Source organism: Zootoca vivipara, chromosome 13 (genome assembly GCF_965207765.1).
Source record: "Zootoca vivipara chromosome 13, rZooViv2.hap1.1, whole genome shotgun sequence".
NCBI classification, from domain to species: Eukaryota; Metazoa; Chordata; class Lepidosauria; order Squamata; family Lacertidae; genus Zootoca; species Zootoca vivipara.
The window spans coordinates 40,519,844-40,537,150 of NC_142596.1; the positions used below are offsets into that span (position 1 = coordinate 40,519,844).

Below are 17,307 nucleotides of genomic sequence, written 5' to 3' on the forward strand. Positions count from 1 at the left end.
GAAAGGTTCTCAAATGTCAACCGATGGATCTCTGATAAAAGTTAATGTTTACCGTATGTACTGCTTGCTGTTTAATTCAGTTCTCAAAAACCCAGGTGAATTTCCTTTTGGAGTGCTCTCTGCTATTCTAGAGTGTGGGTTGTGGTAAGTTGTCTGCATGTTTATACAAAGATTCTAGTTTCTGAGTTGTGTAAGGTCTTCTAGGTATGTGTCTAACAATGAAACTATGTTGCTAAAACAATCAGATCTTACATAAAACATGTAGGGACCAACGCCCAACTAAAGATAGTCACAAAAGCAGTCAGTTTGAAATGAGCTGTAACTAATATACATAGATATTTTCCAGTTGTTTCAAGAAAGCATTAGCCTCAGCTCAGCTAACTAGGAGTGCTTTCAGACTGTTGCTCTTTTGGGGTAGGATTCAGACACACAGCTGCAAATTCAGGATGTGCCATTGACGTTGATTTTGTGCTCTTGCACACCAAACCCAGTTTCCAAAGCCACTGCAAAACTGGATTTTAGTTTATTAAAAATGCAATAAAGGAATGTGATGGGAAAATGCACTGAGTTGTGTTGAATAACAGTTGCTTGGCATACCGGTAACATCAGACAATATAAGCAAGTCATGATGAGTGCTCAGTAAACAACCAGCATTGTCTACCCCAACAAGTGTCTGCAATCCAATCACTATGGATGCTTAATAAACAATGTAGAACCATCCTGTATTTCAGCTAGATTATATTTATTTAGAGACTCTTGTTACATGTTACATTCCCATGTTGTTTTCGGAGAATACTGCTTAGGAAGTAGCCAGGAGCTGCGTGTTTGTGCAATGTCAGGATGGTCCAGTCAGTGGTGCTCTTAAGGAGTGGTCTACACATAAGAATGGAAAATGTTGTCAGCGGGTGGATCTACACACTGACACACTGGGGGAGGGGGATGTTATAAATAAGTCAGAAATTTAATCATTACCGTATAACAAAAAAAAAACGCTGTGGAAAATTGCTTATAATTTTATTTGCTCTCTGGCGCCATCTGGTGTTGCATGTTTATGTTGTTGTTTAGTCGTTTAGTCATGTCCGACTCTTCATGACCCCATAAACCATAGCACGCCAGGCACTCCTGTCTTCCACTGCCTCCCGCAGTTTGGTCAAACTCATGTTCATAGCTTCGAGAACACTGTCCAACCATCTTGTCCTCTGTCGTCCCCTTCTCCTTGTGCCCTCCATCTTTCCCAACATCAGGGTCTTTTCCAGGGAGTCTTCTCTTCTCATGAGGTGGCCAAAGTATTGGAGCCTCAGCTTCACGATCTGTCCTTCCAGTGAGCACTCAGGGCTGATTTCCTTCAGAATGGATAGGTTTGATCTTCTTGCAGTCCATGGGACTCTCAAGAGTCTCCTCCAGCACCATGTTTATAGCACATTCAAAAAGCTGAGTCCAGGTTCTGCAGTTTCCATGGCTGCCAATAGGCGGCCGCACCAACTGCAGCATGAAGCATACCTGCCAAGTTCCTGCCTGAAAAATAAGGGATCGGACCGGAAGTAGCATTGCCACCATTTTGGAATTGGGCGGAGCATGCTCATAAGTGACTTTTGATGCTGCTCTGCCCAGTTCCAAAATGGCCGCCGCACCAGAATAAACCGGGGGGACACACAAAAAAATCTGTTTTGGAAGAACTTTACGAGCTGTTCAACCGTGGAGTGAGCTGCCTCAAAAGGTGGTGGGCTCTCCTTCATTTAATTTTTTAATTTAATTTTAATTTTAATTTTTAATTTAATTTAAAAAAAAAAACAGAGATTGGGTGGCCATCTGTCAGGGGCCCTTTAGCTGTGATTACTTCACTGCAGGGGTTCTGACTAGATGACCATTAGGGTCATGTCCAACTCTACAATTCTCGGATTCCAGGATTCTTTGAAGCTGGAACCTGGCCTAGCAGCAAATTGGCTATTGGAACATTATGCACAGTTCCGCTCCCGTTTTCAACACTGAAAGAGCTATATAGAGCATGCTTCTTCAACCTCAGCCCTCCAGATGTTTTTGGCCTAAAACTCCCATGATCCCTAGCAGGGGCCTACCCAGGATCAAAACTGGGGGGGGGCAAGCCATGGTCATTCAGGTTGTGACATTTCAGCAAGGAAAAGGCAAATGAAACCAAAATTTTAATAAAATTTTATATGATTATAGCAGTGCTTTATTACGGTAGTTATTACCTGATTTTCCTTGAAGAATTTCCGATGCACGCTCATCAAACACAACCCAGTCAGTCTGTCCTCTCCCATTGTACTTCTGAGCCAGGTCTTTGCCCTTTAAAATTTAATTTTCTACAGAAATTACTTAACTTACCTTTTTGGAACCAGTTTCTCATATCCATTTAGGCAGCAGCCTCGATGTCTTCTAAATGTAAATAAGATGGTAAACTAATAGCGGGCAGCTCAGTTTAGCGGCAGGCGGCTCAGTTTAGTGACGTGGAACTCACTAGACCCCTCCTCTAGAAGATTCCCTCTTCTCTTTGCTAGAGCCCGCTAGAGACCTCTCCCTCCCTTGAATCCCAACGGCTGGCTGACATAGATTCCTCTACCAGTTGCTAGGTGGCTCTAGATACTTCTCGGTTTTTACACCATTTCAGTGTTTTAAACAACTGATTATTCGCCATCGCCCTACCTAATTTTGTTTCGTTTCATCACTTTATAACCTTTTTTTTTTGCTTCTGGTGGGGCAGCTGCCCCCCCTGCCCCTCGCTGGGTACGCCCATGATCCCTAGCTAGCAGGACCAGTGGTCAGGGATGCTGGGAATTGTAGTCTCAAAACATCTGGAGGGCCGCGGTTGAGGAAGCCTGATATAGAGTAACTCTGAATTCCCACCCCTAAGACATGGCTATGGAATGAAGTTGCATTTCCATTGGAGTTCCGCTTTGCAGTTTTGTCACTGGAATATATTCAATGCGTACATATATTTCTGTCATTGGTGTTTTGTTTTTGTTAATAATAATAATAATAATAATAATAATAATAATAATTTATTATTTATACCCCGCCCATCTAGCTGGGTTTCCCCAGCCACTCTGGGTGGCTTACAACAGAAAAATGAAATAAAACAATTAAACATTAAAAGCCTCCCTAAACAGGGCTGCCTTCAGATGTTGTTCTTGAGCAGAATCTTGAATTATCACGTTTAATTATTATTTCTTTTTCTTTTTTGGTTTTCCATAAGGGCAGGATCATTTTCATGGCAGGGGCAAGGAAGCTTCTCTCCAGAATTCCAGTTTTAAAGTCTCTTAATGCCTTCAAATTGCCTTGTAGAATAATGAGTCAACCTTGTAGTGGATCTCCAGCTCTGGATTTCTCAGACACTGAAGCCCTCTACAAAAATGTGCCAGAGCATTTTAATTTTGCAAGTGATGTCCTGGATATATGGAGCCAAAAGGAGAAGGTAAGGGATTGTATCTGTCATTATTTCCTAGTATTATCAGTCAGTCATGTAGATCTTTATTGTTTATAGCAAACGCCCATTGAATATATATCTCAAAACAAACTATATGCCAACAAAAGATATATTAGCATTAATTTTTCAGCCAATCATCAAAACCTAAAGTTGCAAAGTTCCCCATTTCGTTTACATTAAGAGGTGAAGTCCCTTTGGTAGTCAAAACTGTTTTGAGTCAATAAAAAAGCGTAGCGTGGAAACTTCCTCACTGCTAGCTAGAGTTGAGAAAAGTTGTCCTGTTTGGCTTTTCTCGGTTTCTCAGTTCCCCCGTCTTAAATTCAGTTCTCAACATTTCCCCCCCGCCAGCTTACAAATCCATTCTGCCTCCTGCCTAAAAATGTCTGCATGGAATTCATCAGCATTTTATTGTGAAAGTTCTTGTCTCACCCTTACATCCTGTTTCATATTCAGTACACCTGAAGGAGTGTCTCCACCCCCATCATTCAGCCCGGAAACTGAGATCCAGCGCTGAGGGCCTTCTGGAGGTTCCCTCGTTGCGAGAAGCCAAGTTGCAGGGAACCAGGCAACGGGCCTTCTCGGTAGTGGCACCCAGCCTGTGGAACGCCCTCCCATCAGATGTCAAAGAGAAAATCAACTACCAGACTTTTAAAAGACATCTGAAGGCAGCCCTGTTTAGGGAAGCGTTTAATGTTTAATAAATTATTGTATTTTAATATTCTGTTGTAAGCCGCCCAGAGTGGCTGGGAAAACCCAGCCAGATGGGCGGGGTATATAAATAATAAATTGTTGTTGTTGTTGTTGTCGTCGTCGTCGTCGTTGTTTTATGCCTACTTGCTCAAAAACAAGTAGGCATAAAATTAATCAAACTAGGTAAAATATGAAACAGGATGTAAGGGATAGTTTGATTTTATTGGTGTCTTCATTAGATATTTTATAGGGTTTTCTGTAAACCGCTGAGAAACCTTTTGCTGATTATTTGGTATATAAATCTTGTTAGAGAGATAGCTAAGTAAAATAGCTTCCTCCCCCCCCCCCTTTTTTCATCCTTTGTACCTGATAGGATGGAAAGAGACCTTCCACTCCTGCTCTTTGGTGGGTAAGTGGGAAAGGCGAGGAGGTGCAGTGGACCTTTGAGGAGCTGGCATTCTTATCCAAGAAAGCAGCCAACGTCCTCTCCAAAGCTTGCAATCTGCAGAAGGGAGACCGAATCGTCATCATCCTCCCCAGGGTGCCTGAATGGTGGCTGATCAGTGTGGGCTGCATCAGAGCAGGTCAGTTAGGTCCTCTCTGTGCTAGGAGCCGACAGAAAGATCCATTTTTTGCTGTGTCTTCCTCTCCTTTCTTTTTAATCACACTTTGTTTTGCTCCTAGGTGTCACCTTCATCCCAGCCACGACCCTGTTGACTGCTAAAGACATATTGTACCGGCTCCAGAAGTCTCGGGCCAAATGCATAGTTACAAACGATGCCTTGGCTCCATTGATTGACTCTCTTGCATCTGATTGCCAGTTCCTGAAAACTCGGATGTTGGTCTCCGAAGGCACCAGCAGAGAAGGATGGCTGAACTTCCATGACCTGCTGAAGTGAGTATCTCTGCTGCCTTGTTAAGCAAGTCGGGGATAAGTCAAAGATAGAAGAATCTGGTGTCTGAAGTATTCATCACCTACATCAGGAAGATAGCCAATTACCTACGAACATTTGTATAGTGGGCAAAAGTGGAACCTCGGGTTATATACCGTCCTCCTTACGAACGCTTCGGGTAATGAGCTCCGCTAACCTGGAAGTAGATGATCCTGGTTGCTAACTTTGCGAGCGGAAGTCGCGCAGCAGTGTGGCAGCAGCGGGAGGCCCCATTAGCAAAAGTGCGCCTCATGTTAAGAACGGTTTCCGGTTACGAACGGACCTCCGGAATGAATTAAGTTCACAACTGGAGATACCACTGTATATGAATCACAAGCTGATTCAAAAATGTGAGGAACTTGAGTTAATTTGAATGGACTATCTTGGGTGGGGTTTTCCCACTGCAACATTTTATTGCAGTTCCCACTTAGTCGTTTTCTATTGGAATCCTAATTTCCAAGAACACCTTAAGCTTACAGGATCACAGACCATTGATTTTGATTACACCTAATGCCGGCTCCCTCGGCCAGTAAAGCGATATGAGCGCCAATGTGGCAGAATAGTGCCTGATGATGATTCCAGTTCATCATGGGTTAACCTATCACTCCCATGATAGGCAGGTGTTCCCTGAGAGGCGGAGCTAGACGGCCTTCTAAATGGAGGGGGGACAACCATTGAAAGGCAGTTGGGGGTTGGCAGTTGGGGAGTGGAGGGTTAGAGAGGGAGCAGGGGGTTAGGTTCGGGTGGATGGGAAGAAAGGTTATGACCGTTATTATCAAGAAGCAGGAGATGTTTTAACAAGTCTGTATTATATGAAAATAAGATATGCACTTTTAAGAACCAGAGAAATCCACGTTTTCAAGTCCCTTTACCTTTACCTTTTTACCCCATTCTTACTACTTGTCCACTTTTCTGTTTTAAAGTGCTGCAGACGGTGATCATCAGCCTGTCAAAACAAGGAGTCAAGATCCAATGACCATTTACTTCACCAGTGGAACCACGGGTTATCCCAAAATGGTGGAACACTCCTGCAGCAGTTTGGGGATTGGGCTGACAGTTGTTGGAAGGTATCTCTCTCTTTCTAAATCTTCAGGGGCAACAAACCCAACAGAAAGTCCCATGGCAGTTTAAAGAACGGCTATTTAATTGTAGCAAGAGCTTTGATAGGCATGATGGAGTGGCTGTAATCTTTGTTTTAAGCTTAAATCACAATAAAACTGCAATTCTTAGTCATCCGAAGGAGAGCCCCCAAGCACAACATTTTAAAGTAAGTGCGCATTACCACAGCTTTGAACAATTCCCATCTCTCCACCTACCCCATTCTAGCACCTGCTGTCCTTTAATCTTAAAATCAAAAGATCTGATCCCATATCTTTTCACCCTGTCTAGTTCGTTCCTCAAACATAAAAGGTAAAGGTAAAGGGCCCCTGACCATCAGGTCCAGTTGTGTCCGACTCTGGGGTTGCGGCGCTCATCTTGGTCTATAGGCCGAGGGAGCCGGCGTATAGCTTCCGGGTCATGTGGCCAGCATGACAAAGCTGCTTCTGGCGAACCAGAGCAGCACACAGAAGCACCGTTTACCTTCCCGCCGGAGCGGTCCCTATTTATCTACTTGCACTTTGATGTGCTTTCGAATTGCTAGGTGGGCAGGAGCTGGGACCGAGCAATGGGAGCTCACCCCGTCGCGGGGATTAGAACCGCTGACCTTCTGATCGGCAAGCCCTAGGCTCTGTGGTTTAACCCACAGTGCCACCCACGTCCCGTTTCCCTACTTCCTAGCAACTGGTGTTCAGAGGCATACTACCTACAACAGGCATCCCCAAACTTTGGCCCTTGCACTTTGATGTGTTTTCGAACTGCTAGGTGGGCAGGAGCTGGGACCGAGCAACGGGAGCTCACCCCGTTGCAGGGATTCGAACCGCCGACCTTCTGATCGGCAAGCCCTAGACTCTGTGGTTTAACCCACAGCGCCACCCGGGTCTAATAAATGTAACTGAGTAGTCGCCGTGTTTGCCTCCTTATTAACAGGTACTGGATGGACCTGAATCCTTCCGATGTGATCTGGGGTTTCTCCGACACAGGCTGGATCAAATTCGTCTTCAGCAATTTGTACCCTACGTGGATCCAAGGGGCATGTATCTTTCAGCACGGCATGCTCCAGTTCGAGCCAACGACTGTTCTCAATGTAAGGCTAATACTGCCTTATTCAAAAGGCAGGAAACATTGGGGCAGAAGACCAAGGTGTTTGGGGAGAGTTGCTCTGCCAACAGGGATCTCGAGTTTTCTCCTTGAACTCCAGACCCAGAAGAGTGGTTGGGAATTTGCTTTGCATTAAGAAGCTTCTGGGTTCAATCCTTAACATCTCTAGGTAGGACTGGGGAAGATTCCCTGTCTGGAACCCTGTGGAGTTGCTTTCAATCAGCGTAGACCAGGCATAGGCAACCTTGGCTCTCCAGATGTTTTGGAACTACAACTCCCATGATCCCTGACCACTGGGCCTGTTAGCTAGGGGTCATGGGAGTTGTAGTTCCAAAACATCTGGAGAGCCAAGGTTGCCTATGCCTGGCGTAGACAAAGCTAAGCTAGATGGACCAATCTGATGCAGTATTAAACAGTTTCCTCTGCTCCATAATAGCCTTGCCTGCCTTGCAAGAGCTTTCTGGGGTCTCCAAGAGAGGTCTTTCCCCATTACTTCCTATCTCATCCCAGGGGTGGAGAACATTTGTCAGCATCAAGGGCCACACAACCTTCTGGGCAATCTCCCAAAGGTCACTTGCCAGTGGTGGGTGGGGCCAGAGGGAAAAGTGGGTGGAATAATAAATGTAAATTGAACCTTTGTATTTTCTACTCACTCATTCGCTTCTCTTCCTCCACTCTGGATGTTCAAGAGGCATTATAATGAGATTAAGGGAACATCCCAGACAGGTAAAACATTCAAGGAGGGTGCATAGCAGGGCCCGGGTGGGTTGTGGCCTGGAAAAAATTAGAGATGTAGGTGGGGAGCATTCCAAGGGCCGGATAGAAAGGTCTGGAGGGCCACATTCTGCCCCAGTCTGAGGTTTCCCAGAGAGGCTAAGAATTTAACTGGGAATCTTCTGCATTCAAAGCTCTTCCCTCCCGCTGAGCAGTGGTCCCTACCATAGCTGCCAAGTTCTCCCTTTTTTAAAGGGAAATTCCATTATGCTGAATAGGCTTCCTCATGAGAAAAGGGAAAACTTGGCAGCTATGGTCCCTACCCAGACCACAATTCACTCTTTTTGAGGGAGACAGTTTCCTCCCTTTCTTGGTAGAAGTAAAAAAAAAAAACAATTCAACCTTGCAGGAAAATGTTTCAGACAAAAAGTTAAAAATTAACAATCAACCCTTGTGAAACTTCTGGAATCACACGGTGCAATAGGAATGTGTTTGTGTTTTCCCCTCTAGACCCTCACCAAGTATCCAGTGACAACTTTCTGTGGCCCCCCAACTGTTTATCGTATGCTTCTGCAGCACAACGTTGGAAGGTATGGCAAACCCTGCATGGTAGCATCTGTGCATTTTAAAACTCAACACTAGAGTAACTTCCTGCTTTTTTAAAAAATAGTGCACTTCTCAGTCCCTCTGCCTGGGTTTACAGACATATGGTAGATTCAAAGAACTGCAGAGTTAGAAAGGACACTGAGGGTCATCCAGTCCAACCCCCTGCCTGTTTTTCTTGCTTTTGTTTTAGTTTGTTTCCTATTAAATTCATCTCATTATTTATATTTCTTGCTTCCTTTGGAAATATTTCATAGAATCTTAGAATTGTAGTTGAGGGGTGCCCCAAGGCTCATCTAGTCCAACCCTCAACTCAATCCCACCCTAACCTGAGCATTGGCCAAGTTGTCTGGGACTGATGAGCATTCGAGTCCAACATTACACCAGCACTAGGTGTGCTAACTGGGATGCTACTGTATGCCTGTATAACTTGCTACGGAGGCAATAATCACTGTTGACTCAAAGCTTCTTCACGCCCTCATGCAGATACCAGTTCAAGAGCCTGAGACGGTGTCTGAGCGGTGGGGAAGGCAACAGCCCTGAAGTGATGGAGCAGTGGAAAGCGCAGACAGGAGTGGGAATACGTGAAGGCTATGGGCAGACAGAGACTGTATGTTGGCATTTCGCCATGTATCTATAGAATCATGGAATCACAGAATTGTAGAGTTGGAAGGGAGCCCAATGGAGATCTAGCCTACTGCCGTCCCCGGGTGGGCTCGAACCGCCAACCTTCTGGTTAACAACCAAGCGCAGCTGGCCCATTGTGCCAGAAGAAGCGTATCAAATCCAACTGCATGTTTCCCCCAAATGCCCCACCTGGGAGAATGCACCACCATCCATACTGGAGAGAATGGAATGGAGTGCCCTGGAAAAGGGCATGGCTGGCTGGTTGGAACCCTGTATGAGAAAAGTATACTTGAAGGAACGTCTCCACCCCCATTGTTCAGCCCAGACACTGAGGTCCACCTCCGATGGCCTTCTGACAGTTCCCTCACTGTAATAATAATAATAATAATTTAGTATTTATACCCCGCCCATCTGGCCGGGTTCCCCCAGCCACTCTGGGCGGCTTCCAACAAAATATTAAAATACAGAAATCCATCAAACATTAAAAGCTTCCCTAAACAGGGCTGCCTTGAGATGCCTTCTAAAGGTCTGGTAGTTGTTGTAAAGTTACAGGGAACCAAGCAGAGGGGCTTCTTGGAAGTGGCACCAACCCTGTGTAATGCCCTCCCATCAGATGTCAAGGAGATAAATGACTACACAACTTTTAGAAGACGTCTGAAGGCAGCCCTGTATCGGGATGTTTTTTTTAATGTTTGACATTTTATTATGTTTTAATATGTACTGGGAGCCGCCCAGAGTGGCTGGGGAAACCCAGCCAGATGGGCGGGGTATAAATAATAAAATTGTTGTTGTTCCATGCCGCAATTTCTCCTGCAGACTCCAGCTTGTACAGTCCGTCATTCAGCTATGGCCCTTCCCCAAATCTTGAAATGGAAGATAAAGTCAACTGAAAATTCTCCAATCTGTTAAAAGCCATAGTTTCAGAGAGTGTGAGAGAGAAGCCTGATTGAACATTTACCATTTCTTTACACAGACTATGTTATGTTCGACTAGGAGAGATATGAAAGTCAAGCCTGGCTTTGCCGGAACGCCGGCTCCTCCTTTTGATGTCCAGGTAGGAATATTTCTAATGCAGGGAAGCCATAACAGTCAGCCATGATAAGCCGTGTTGCTTTAGTAAACACCACGATGTGCCCATATTGCTCAACTAAAGAGACAAAACAGAAAAGCTCACATAACTGACGGCTGGGGTTCCATCTTTCTAGATAATAGATGAACATTGCAATCGCCTACCTCCTGGGGAAGAAGGAGACATTGCTGTTAAAATCAAGCCCAAAAGGCCCTTGGGTCTCTTCACCTGCTATGTGGTAAGAAAGGAACCCTCTCAAATGATGGGGCAGCCTCCAAGGAATATAACAGAGGTGGGGAACCTTTGGCTTTCAAGATGTTCCCATCCTCCCTCTCCTTTGACCATGATTGCAAGGACTGTTGGGTGTTGTTGTAGACCAGGCATCCCCAAACTTCGGCCCTCCAGATGTTTTGGACTACAATTCCCATCTTCCCCAACCACTGATCCTGTTAGCTAGGGATAATGGGAGTTGTAGGCCAAAACATCTGGAGGGCCGCAGTTTGGGGATGCCTGTTGTAGAGCAACATTTAGAGGACCACCCCTAGAATAAAAAGATATTGGGTGCTTTTTTCAGGAGACGTTAATAAGGCTGGGTGGGGGGCTTACAAACCCATAAAATGCAAAGCAAGCTGGCAATCAGTTTAAATCATTTGTGGAGAAGCTTTGGCCCTCCAGATGTTGCAGAACTACAACTCCCATCTACCCCAGAAAGCACAGGCAAGCAAGCTGGGGGTGGTGGGGGTTGTAGTTCAGGGCCAAAGGTTCCCTACATCTGGTTTAAAACCAAATAAGGAAGGGAAAATATGATGGAGCAAAAATTGCTAGGGGGTTCATACATCAAAAATTGTGTGGAGGGGGGATTTTAACCCACCTTACTGAAAGATGAACACAACAAAACAGGTCAGAAATGATAGCAGTGAATCATCGCATTTAACAACTGAATGCCTGAATAAGCAGAAATGTCCATGGAGGCACAGGTTAATTCTGTGTCCAGGGCGGCTGTCTACCAGCTCCATCTGGTACGCAGGCTGAGACCCTACCTGCCCGCAGACTGTCTCACCAGAGTGGTGCATGCTCTAGTTATCTCCCGCTTGGACTACTGCAATGCGCTCTACGTGGGCCTACCTTTGAAGGTGACCCGGAAACTGCAATTAATCCAGAATGCGGCAGCTAGACTAGTGACTGGGAGTGGCCGCCGGGACCACATAACACCGGTCCTGAGAGATCTACACTGGCTCCCAGTACGTTTCCGAGCACAATTCAAAGTGTTGGTACTGACCTTTAAAGCCCTAAACGGCCTCGGTCCTGTATACCTGAAGGAGCATCTCCACCTCCACCACTGAGATCCAGCACTGAGGGCCTTCTGGCGGTTCCCTCATTGCGAGAAGTGAGGTTACAGGGAACCAGACAGAGGGCCTTCTCGGTAGCGGCACCCGTCCTGTAGAACGCCCTCCCAGCAGATGTCAAGGCAATAAGCAACTATTTTACTTTTAGAAGACAACTGAAGACAGCCCTGTTTAGGGAAGTTTTTAATATTTGATGCTGTACTGTTTTTAATATTCGGTTGGAAGCTGCCCAGAGTGGCTGGGGAAACCCAGCCAGATGGGCGGGGTATAAATTATTATTATTATTATTATTATTATTATTATTCAGCCTGATGTCCAAAAAGCTGCCAATGATGTTGCCAGGCATTCCAGAAACAAGAGGTCACCACTGAAAAAGCCCATTCTTGTATTGCCATTGTCCGCACCTTCCTTGGAGAAGGCACCCAGGGAAGGGCCCCTGCTAATGACAGCAGAATCCATGTAGTTTGATAGAGAAAGATATTAACCATCACGGTTATATACAATCTCCAGGACCAGAAGTGCCATGAGTTGTATTCCATGCTAGTTCTTTGCAGTTAACCAAATGTGAAAGCCCAAGCCAACCTTTACCCAGGAAAGCGCTCGATTTGAGATCTTAGAACATTCTGCCTGTGTTGCTAGATCTGTGATGGGCCCTTCCCAAATGCAGGATACCGACTGATGTTGCAGGAATCTAGAGAGGAATGTGCCTTTGTAGCTTTGTTGACCTCCGCTGCATTGTTCTTAGGATGACCCTGAGAAAACAGCTGCAACAGAGCGTGGGGACTTCTACATCACCGGGGACAGAGGGATCATGGACGAAGAAGGATATGTCCAGTTTGTGGCAAGAGCCGATGATGTTATCTTGTCCTCTGGGTACACTTATTTTGTAAACAAAAACAAAAACCTTGACCCGCCTGTTTTTTTTTTAACCAAGTCACAAGTATCTGCAATGCAAAAGTTGCAACACCATTAAAAGACTAAAAATCAAGCCAGCACCGCCCCTTGTAAAGTAACATCCATTCCATACATTTAAAGCTCATTTATTTCCCCAAAGAAATAAACTGGGAACTGCAGCTTGTTAAGGGTGCTAGGAACTCTTTAACTCTGTGAAAATTAAACTACAGTCACCAGGGTTCTTGGGGGAAAGCTGTGGGTGGTATTCAACTAAGTTTTACTCAGAGTAAGCCCACCGAAATTAACAAACATGACTAAGTTAGGCCCATTCATGTCCATACTGTATGTGTGCTCTAAGTAAAATTTAGCTGAATGTTACCCTATGTGCTTTAAATTCAAAGTAACGCTGAGGAGATGCTTCTATAACCACAAGTGTTTCTGTTTGCCTCACAAAGCAATCTCCCCTCTTGTCTCCATGCACTGTTCCGGGGTTTCACCTGACAGGTCCGTCTATGGAGTGGAGGGGGGGAGCCCTATACCACTAGCAGAAACCTTTGTACTGGCGTACACTAATGGGACTGTGCAGATGAATCCTTAGCCCCTGGGGTGATGGGAGTTGAGCAATATCTCGAGGATCAAAGTCCTCCCCACACCCGAATCAGGGTGAGATCCAGAGTAAAAGGTAAAGGGACCCCTGACCATTAGGTCCAGTCGCGGACGACTCTGGGGTTGCAGCGCTCATCTCGCTTTACTGGCCGAGGGAGCCAGCGTACAGCTTCCGGGTCATGTGGCCAGCATGACAAAGCCGCTTCTGGCAAACCAGAGCAGCGCACGGAAACGCCGTTTACCTTCCCGCCGGAGCAGTACCTATTTATCTACTTGCACTTTGACGTGCTTTCGAACTGCTGGGTTGGCAGAAGCTGGGACCGAGCAACGGGAGCTCACCCCGCCGTGGGGATTCGAACCGCCGACCTTCTGATCGGCAGGCCCTAGGCTCTGTGCTTTAGACCACAGTGCCACCCGTATCCCATCTATTCAGAGCAGATCCATTGAAATTAACAGACCTAAGTTAACCATGTTAGCACACACAAAGCTCTGCTTCAGGCTGATAGCTTGCCAAGATCTAACTTCTCCTTCAAATCCGAGGTATCGCATTGGGCCATCTGAAGTAGAAAATGCCTTGATGGAGCACCCAGCAGTGGCAGAAGCAGCTGTCGTCAGCAGCCCAGATCCCGTCCGAGGAGAGGTATGGTCCTCTTCCTCCTCCTCCTCCTCCTCCTCCTCCCCCTCCCCCTCTTCCTCGTCTTCTTCAATATGTTTCTATTGAAAGATTTCACTAAGTAACAAAAATACAACCAGTGTCTCTATTTTCAAATCATAGAGTACTTCCTATAGGTCAGTTACAATCAGTTTGAGACATTTTTGTTATAGGCAACGTGGGGTTGTAGGCGACATGCAACTCCACCTGTAGTATAAACATGGAAATTGGAAGTTAAGGCTTCCATGTCCCTGCTCAGTCTGTGGTCCAGGTGCTAAGTATGGATGGGCAGCTTCTAGGTCTCTGTGCTTCCTTCTGAGGGTTGCTCATCTTTGGACTGGTCAGCCCTTCAAATACCTGCAGGGCCAACAGTACCCCACACCTGAAAAATAGGGCACCTTCACAATAGAGGGCTATCCCAGGACATCCTAGGAGGAATGAGTCTCATCTTGCTTCCTCCCTGTTTCGTTTTCTATGTACAGCAGGGGGCTGCTGCATGCGCAAGAGAGCATTCAGTGATGTCTGAGCCCCCAGCAGCAGCCTCAGGTGGGATAGCCCAGCCCTACATTCCCCATCTCAGCAAGAGCTAGGTTTTTTGTCAGAGAGGAAGGCGGGTACTGTTAATACTATCATAGGAAGTCGCCTTATTCTGAGCCAGGCCATTGGTTCATTTAGCTCAGTATTGTCCTCACAGACTGGCAGTGGCTCTCCAAGTTTGCAGGCAGGGTTCTACCACAGCCCGACCTGGAGATGCTGGGGATTGAAGCTGGGACCTTCTGCAGGCAAAGCTCTAACCACTGGGCTACAGCCCTTCCCCCCCCACACACACAAGCATAGCTATCCATTAACCTTGCCTCCATTCGCCTTCATTGTAGGTTGTGAAAGCTTTCGTTGTCCTGTCGCCGGTTTATCAGTCACATGACAAAGAACAATTAATTCTTGAGCTGCAAACACATGCCAAGAAAGTGACAGCTCCTTACAAGTACCCCCGAAAGGCAAGTACAGTGTTCAGAATTACTCCACGTCAATCTCTGGATCTTGGGTGGAGGGAGAGACAATGTTCTTAAGAATGGGTTAGGAATTGTCACGGATCGTTTCTGGCTACTGTTGAGAGACGAGTTCCACAGCCATTCTGTCTTTTATTGACTTTTATTTGTGCCTGATATATACAGTGCAATTACGGTTTCAAGAACACATGTCTGCTCAGTCTGACGCCGATTCCCCCAATGCCCCTTGCCTGCTCCTCCCCCAGCATAACAACCGTGGGACTCCGAATCCCCTCCCTTTACGTTTATGTGCCCTGGAATGTCTCAATTCAGGCGCGAACTTGAAAGGGCGGGCCATCTCCCCGCTGGACACTTCTCCTGACCCCCCCCCCGAGTGTCTGTCTCAGATTGCAGTAATGGCTCTAGGATGCTGTCTGAGCCTTGGTGCCTCTCCAGTTCGGTAGTCAGGGAATGTTCACTGCTAGAACCTTCCCTGACAGGAATGATCGTAGCCTACCAATGCTTCCAGACTCTGGGTTACAGACAAGAGTCACATTTCAAAGCAAACTTACCTAATTTGGGCTGTCCTTTGAAATTCACGCTGCTCTGAATTTTGCAATACAGTTGTCCAATGGAGTTGTGCATCCAAAAATGCATATACTGGAGTAAATTTTGCATAGAAATGCAAAAATGCATTATTTTAGGGGAGCTGATTTGCAAAAAAAAAAAGTTTATATTTGAAGAAATTTGCACACAAATGGTCATGAATTTTCATGTGAACATTTAGAAACGTTAATTCGCAAACTGATGTTGAAATGTGGCGAGCTGAATTTAAGATTGGAAAAATGAGAAACTGAGATGAATCAAAACTGACATATTCATTTGTCCTCTGGTTGCTCGGGATTGAACCTGAGACCTTTTGCAAGGGGGGGGTGTGTGAGACATATTCTGCCACTAAGCTACAATCCCTCTCCAATGGTTCCTATTTAAATGTGCATTATCTCTCTGAATATATATTATTGTTATAATCCACCCTCACCAGTAGGTCTCAAGCTGGGTTACAACCACTTAAAATCCAAAATTAAAAACTTTAAACATATTTTTAAACTCCATGTTTGGTACATTTCAGCTGCCAGAGACCACTGCAGCATTCGGAGAAGTGTGGAATCAGTACATTTGTCCAAGACGTGCAACTCGGGTCATTTCACAAAGGAATTTGCAACGCCTGAATTCCTCAACCATTCAGAAGCAGAAATTCAGCTGCTGTAGCTTTTTTGCTGCATGGAGTTGAAAGGAGGGTCAAAAACTCCCATTGCTAAGCCTCTGGCTGCCATACTCCAGGTTCAAGGCCCAGGAGTCTTTCCCAGGGGAGGGGAGGACATCTGGCCATCCTGTGTTTTGTTAGACTTGGGTTAAGATTCCTCTGTTCCACAAAAGTTGGTTTTTCACAATGACTCAACGCAACTCCAATAAAAGTTGATGTGCTCAGTTTATCCCTCTCTCTTTGATCCTTCAAAACAGATGGAGTTTGTTCAAGACCTACCCAAGACAATTTCTGGGAAAATCCAGAGGAAGGAGCTGAGGATGAAAGAGTGGGGGAAAGCCTAAGGGGACTATGAAGCTATCAAAAAAGGACCGGTTGTCACAACAATATCACAGGTGGATAGATGATGATGTTCCATTTGCCTTGGTGGCCATTATTGTACAAATTTCTAGTGTCTCTCGTGGATAACATAGGAATTTATAGCCCATGGGATATTAACTGGCCTGTTGGTGTCCTTCATGGTCATTTAAATGCCTTTGCTGTATTATAAATTAATGCTTAACTGTTAGTGCTGTAAATGTTAGTGCTGTAAATGGTATTACGGTTTTAATTATGTTTGTTATTGTATTGCTGCTTTTGGGATGTTACTCTTTTGTAAACTGCTTTGGATGCAAGTTTGCAGAAAATGCAGTATAGAAATAATGTGATGATTATATTATATCACTATTATTTTATCATTATGAGCTGAAGAATTTCACCTCTCCTGTCAGTGTATATCAGTATTGTCTTGGCATATTTTTAGGGAATTGGCAAGAACCGTATAATGCCAATCTGAATAAATATGGAAAGTTGGTTTACACAAAATAGTGTCTAATGAGTAAAATGGCTTAGTAGCTTAAACCGCCATTGCAGAAAAATAAAAGAACAATCTCATGAATTGTTACAACTTACACAAGATATTCAAACCTGCATTGCAACGACCATAAGCATAAATCACAGGTGATGAACCTTTGGCCTTTCAGATGCTACTGGACTCCAATCCCATCAGCCCCCACCCTAGAGTTCCTTTACCAATAATTTACCAAAACTTCCACCACTGTAACTAAGCCAAGTTTTACTGCCTGTGTTTTCTGACTGGTGTATGGAAAAGCACATGAACTTGACCTTTAAAGAGTTTCTAAGTAAACTAATTTTAACTTGCTAAATGTGTGATCTTTTTCTATGCTAGGGGAAGAGGGAAACTTTGGATGAAATGTAGGGCGTATTTTAAAGGTCTAACAGCC

At 45.2% G+C, this 17,307-nt stretch overlaps 1 protein-coding gene across 3 annotated transcripts; it reads left to right on the forward strand.

The window, feature by feature from the left end:
- Window positions 1-69: 69 nt before the first annotated feature.
- Window positions 70-17,229, forward strand: LOC118093117 (acyl-coenzyme A synthetase ACSM3, mitochondrial-like). 3 transcript variants are annotated; one of them, XM_035131919.3, is made up of 14 exons: window positions 70-144; window positions 3,217-3,430; window positions 4,506-4,716; window positions 4,817-5,027; window positions 5,988-6,131; window positions 7,093-7,249; window positions 8,488-8,567; window positions 9,067-9,190; window positions 10,181-10,261; window positions 10,413-10,514; window positions 12,368-12,495; window positions 13,663-13,762; window positions 14,650-14,769; window positions 16,282-17,229. In XM_035131919.3, the coding sequence occupies exons 2-14, from the start codon at window positions 3,227-3,229 to the stop codon at window positions 16,366-16,368; spliced, it is 1,749 nt and encodes a 582-aa protein (XP_034987810.3). In that variant the 5' UTR covers window positions 70-144; window positions 3,217-3,226; the 3' UTR covers window positions 16,369-17,229. The 3 variants fall into 3 exon arrangements, with proteins under 3 accessions (XP_034987810.3, XP_034987813.3, XP_034987809.3); XM_035131922.3 differs by having other exon boundaries at window positions 3,301-3,430; XM_035131918.3 differs by having other exon boundaries at window positions 77-144; window positions 3,212-3,430.
- Window positions 17,230-17,307: the final 78 nt, after the last annotated feature.

What these genes read in the sequence shown, in the direction of transcription:
- LOC118093117 (XM_035131919.3), top strand. Translation starts at nt 3,227, where the DNA reads ATGGCAGGGGCAAGGAAGCTTCTCTCCAGAATTCCAGTTTTAAAGTCT. An exon ending in TATGGAGCCAAAAGGAGAAG is followed by an intron (nt 3,431 to 4,505) that starts GTAAGGGATTGT and finishes TGTACCTGATAG; the next exon opens with GATGGAAAGAGACCTTCCAC. An exon ending in GTCTCTTCACCTGCTATGTG is followed by an intron (nt 10,515 to 12,367) that starts GTAAGAAAGGAA and finishes CATTGTTCTTAG; the next exon opens with GATGACCCTGAGAAAACAGC.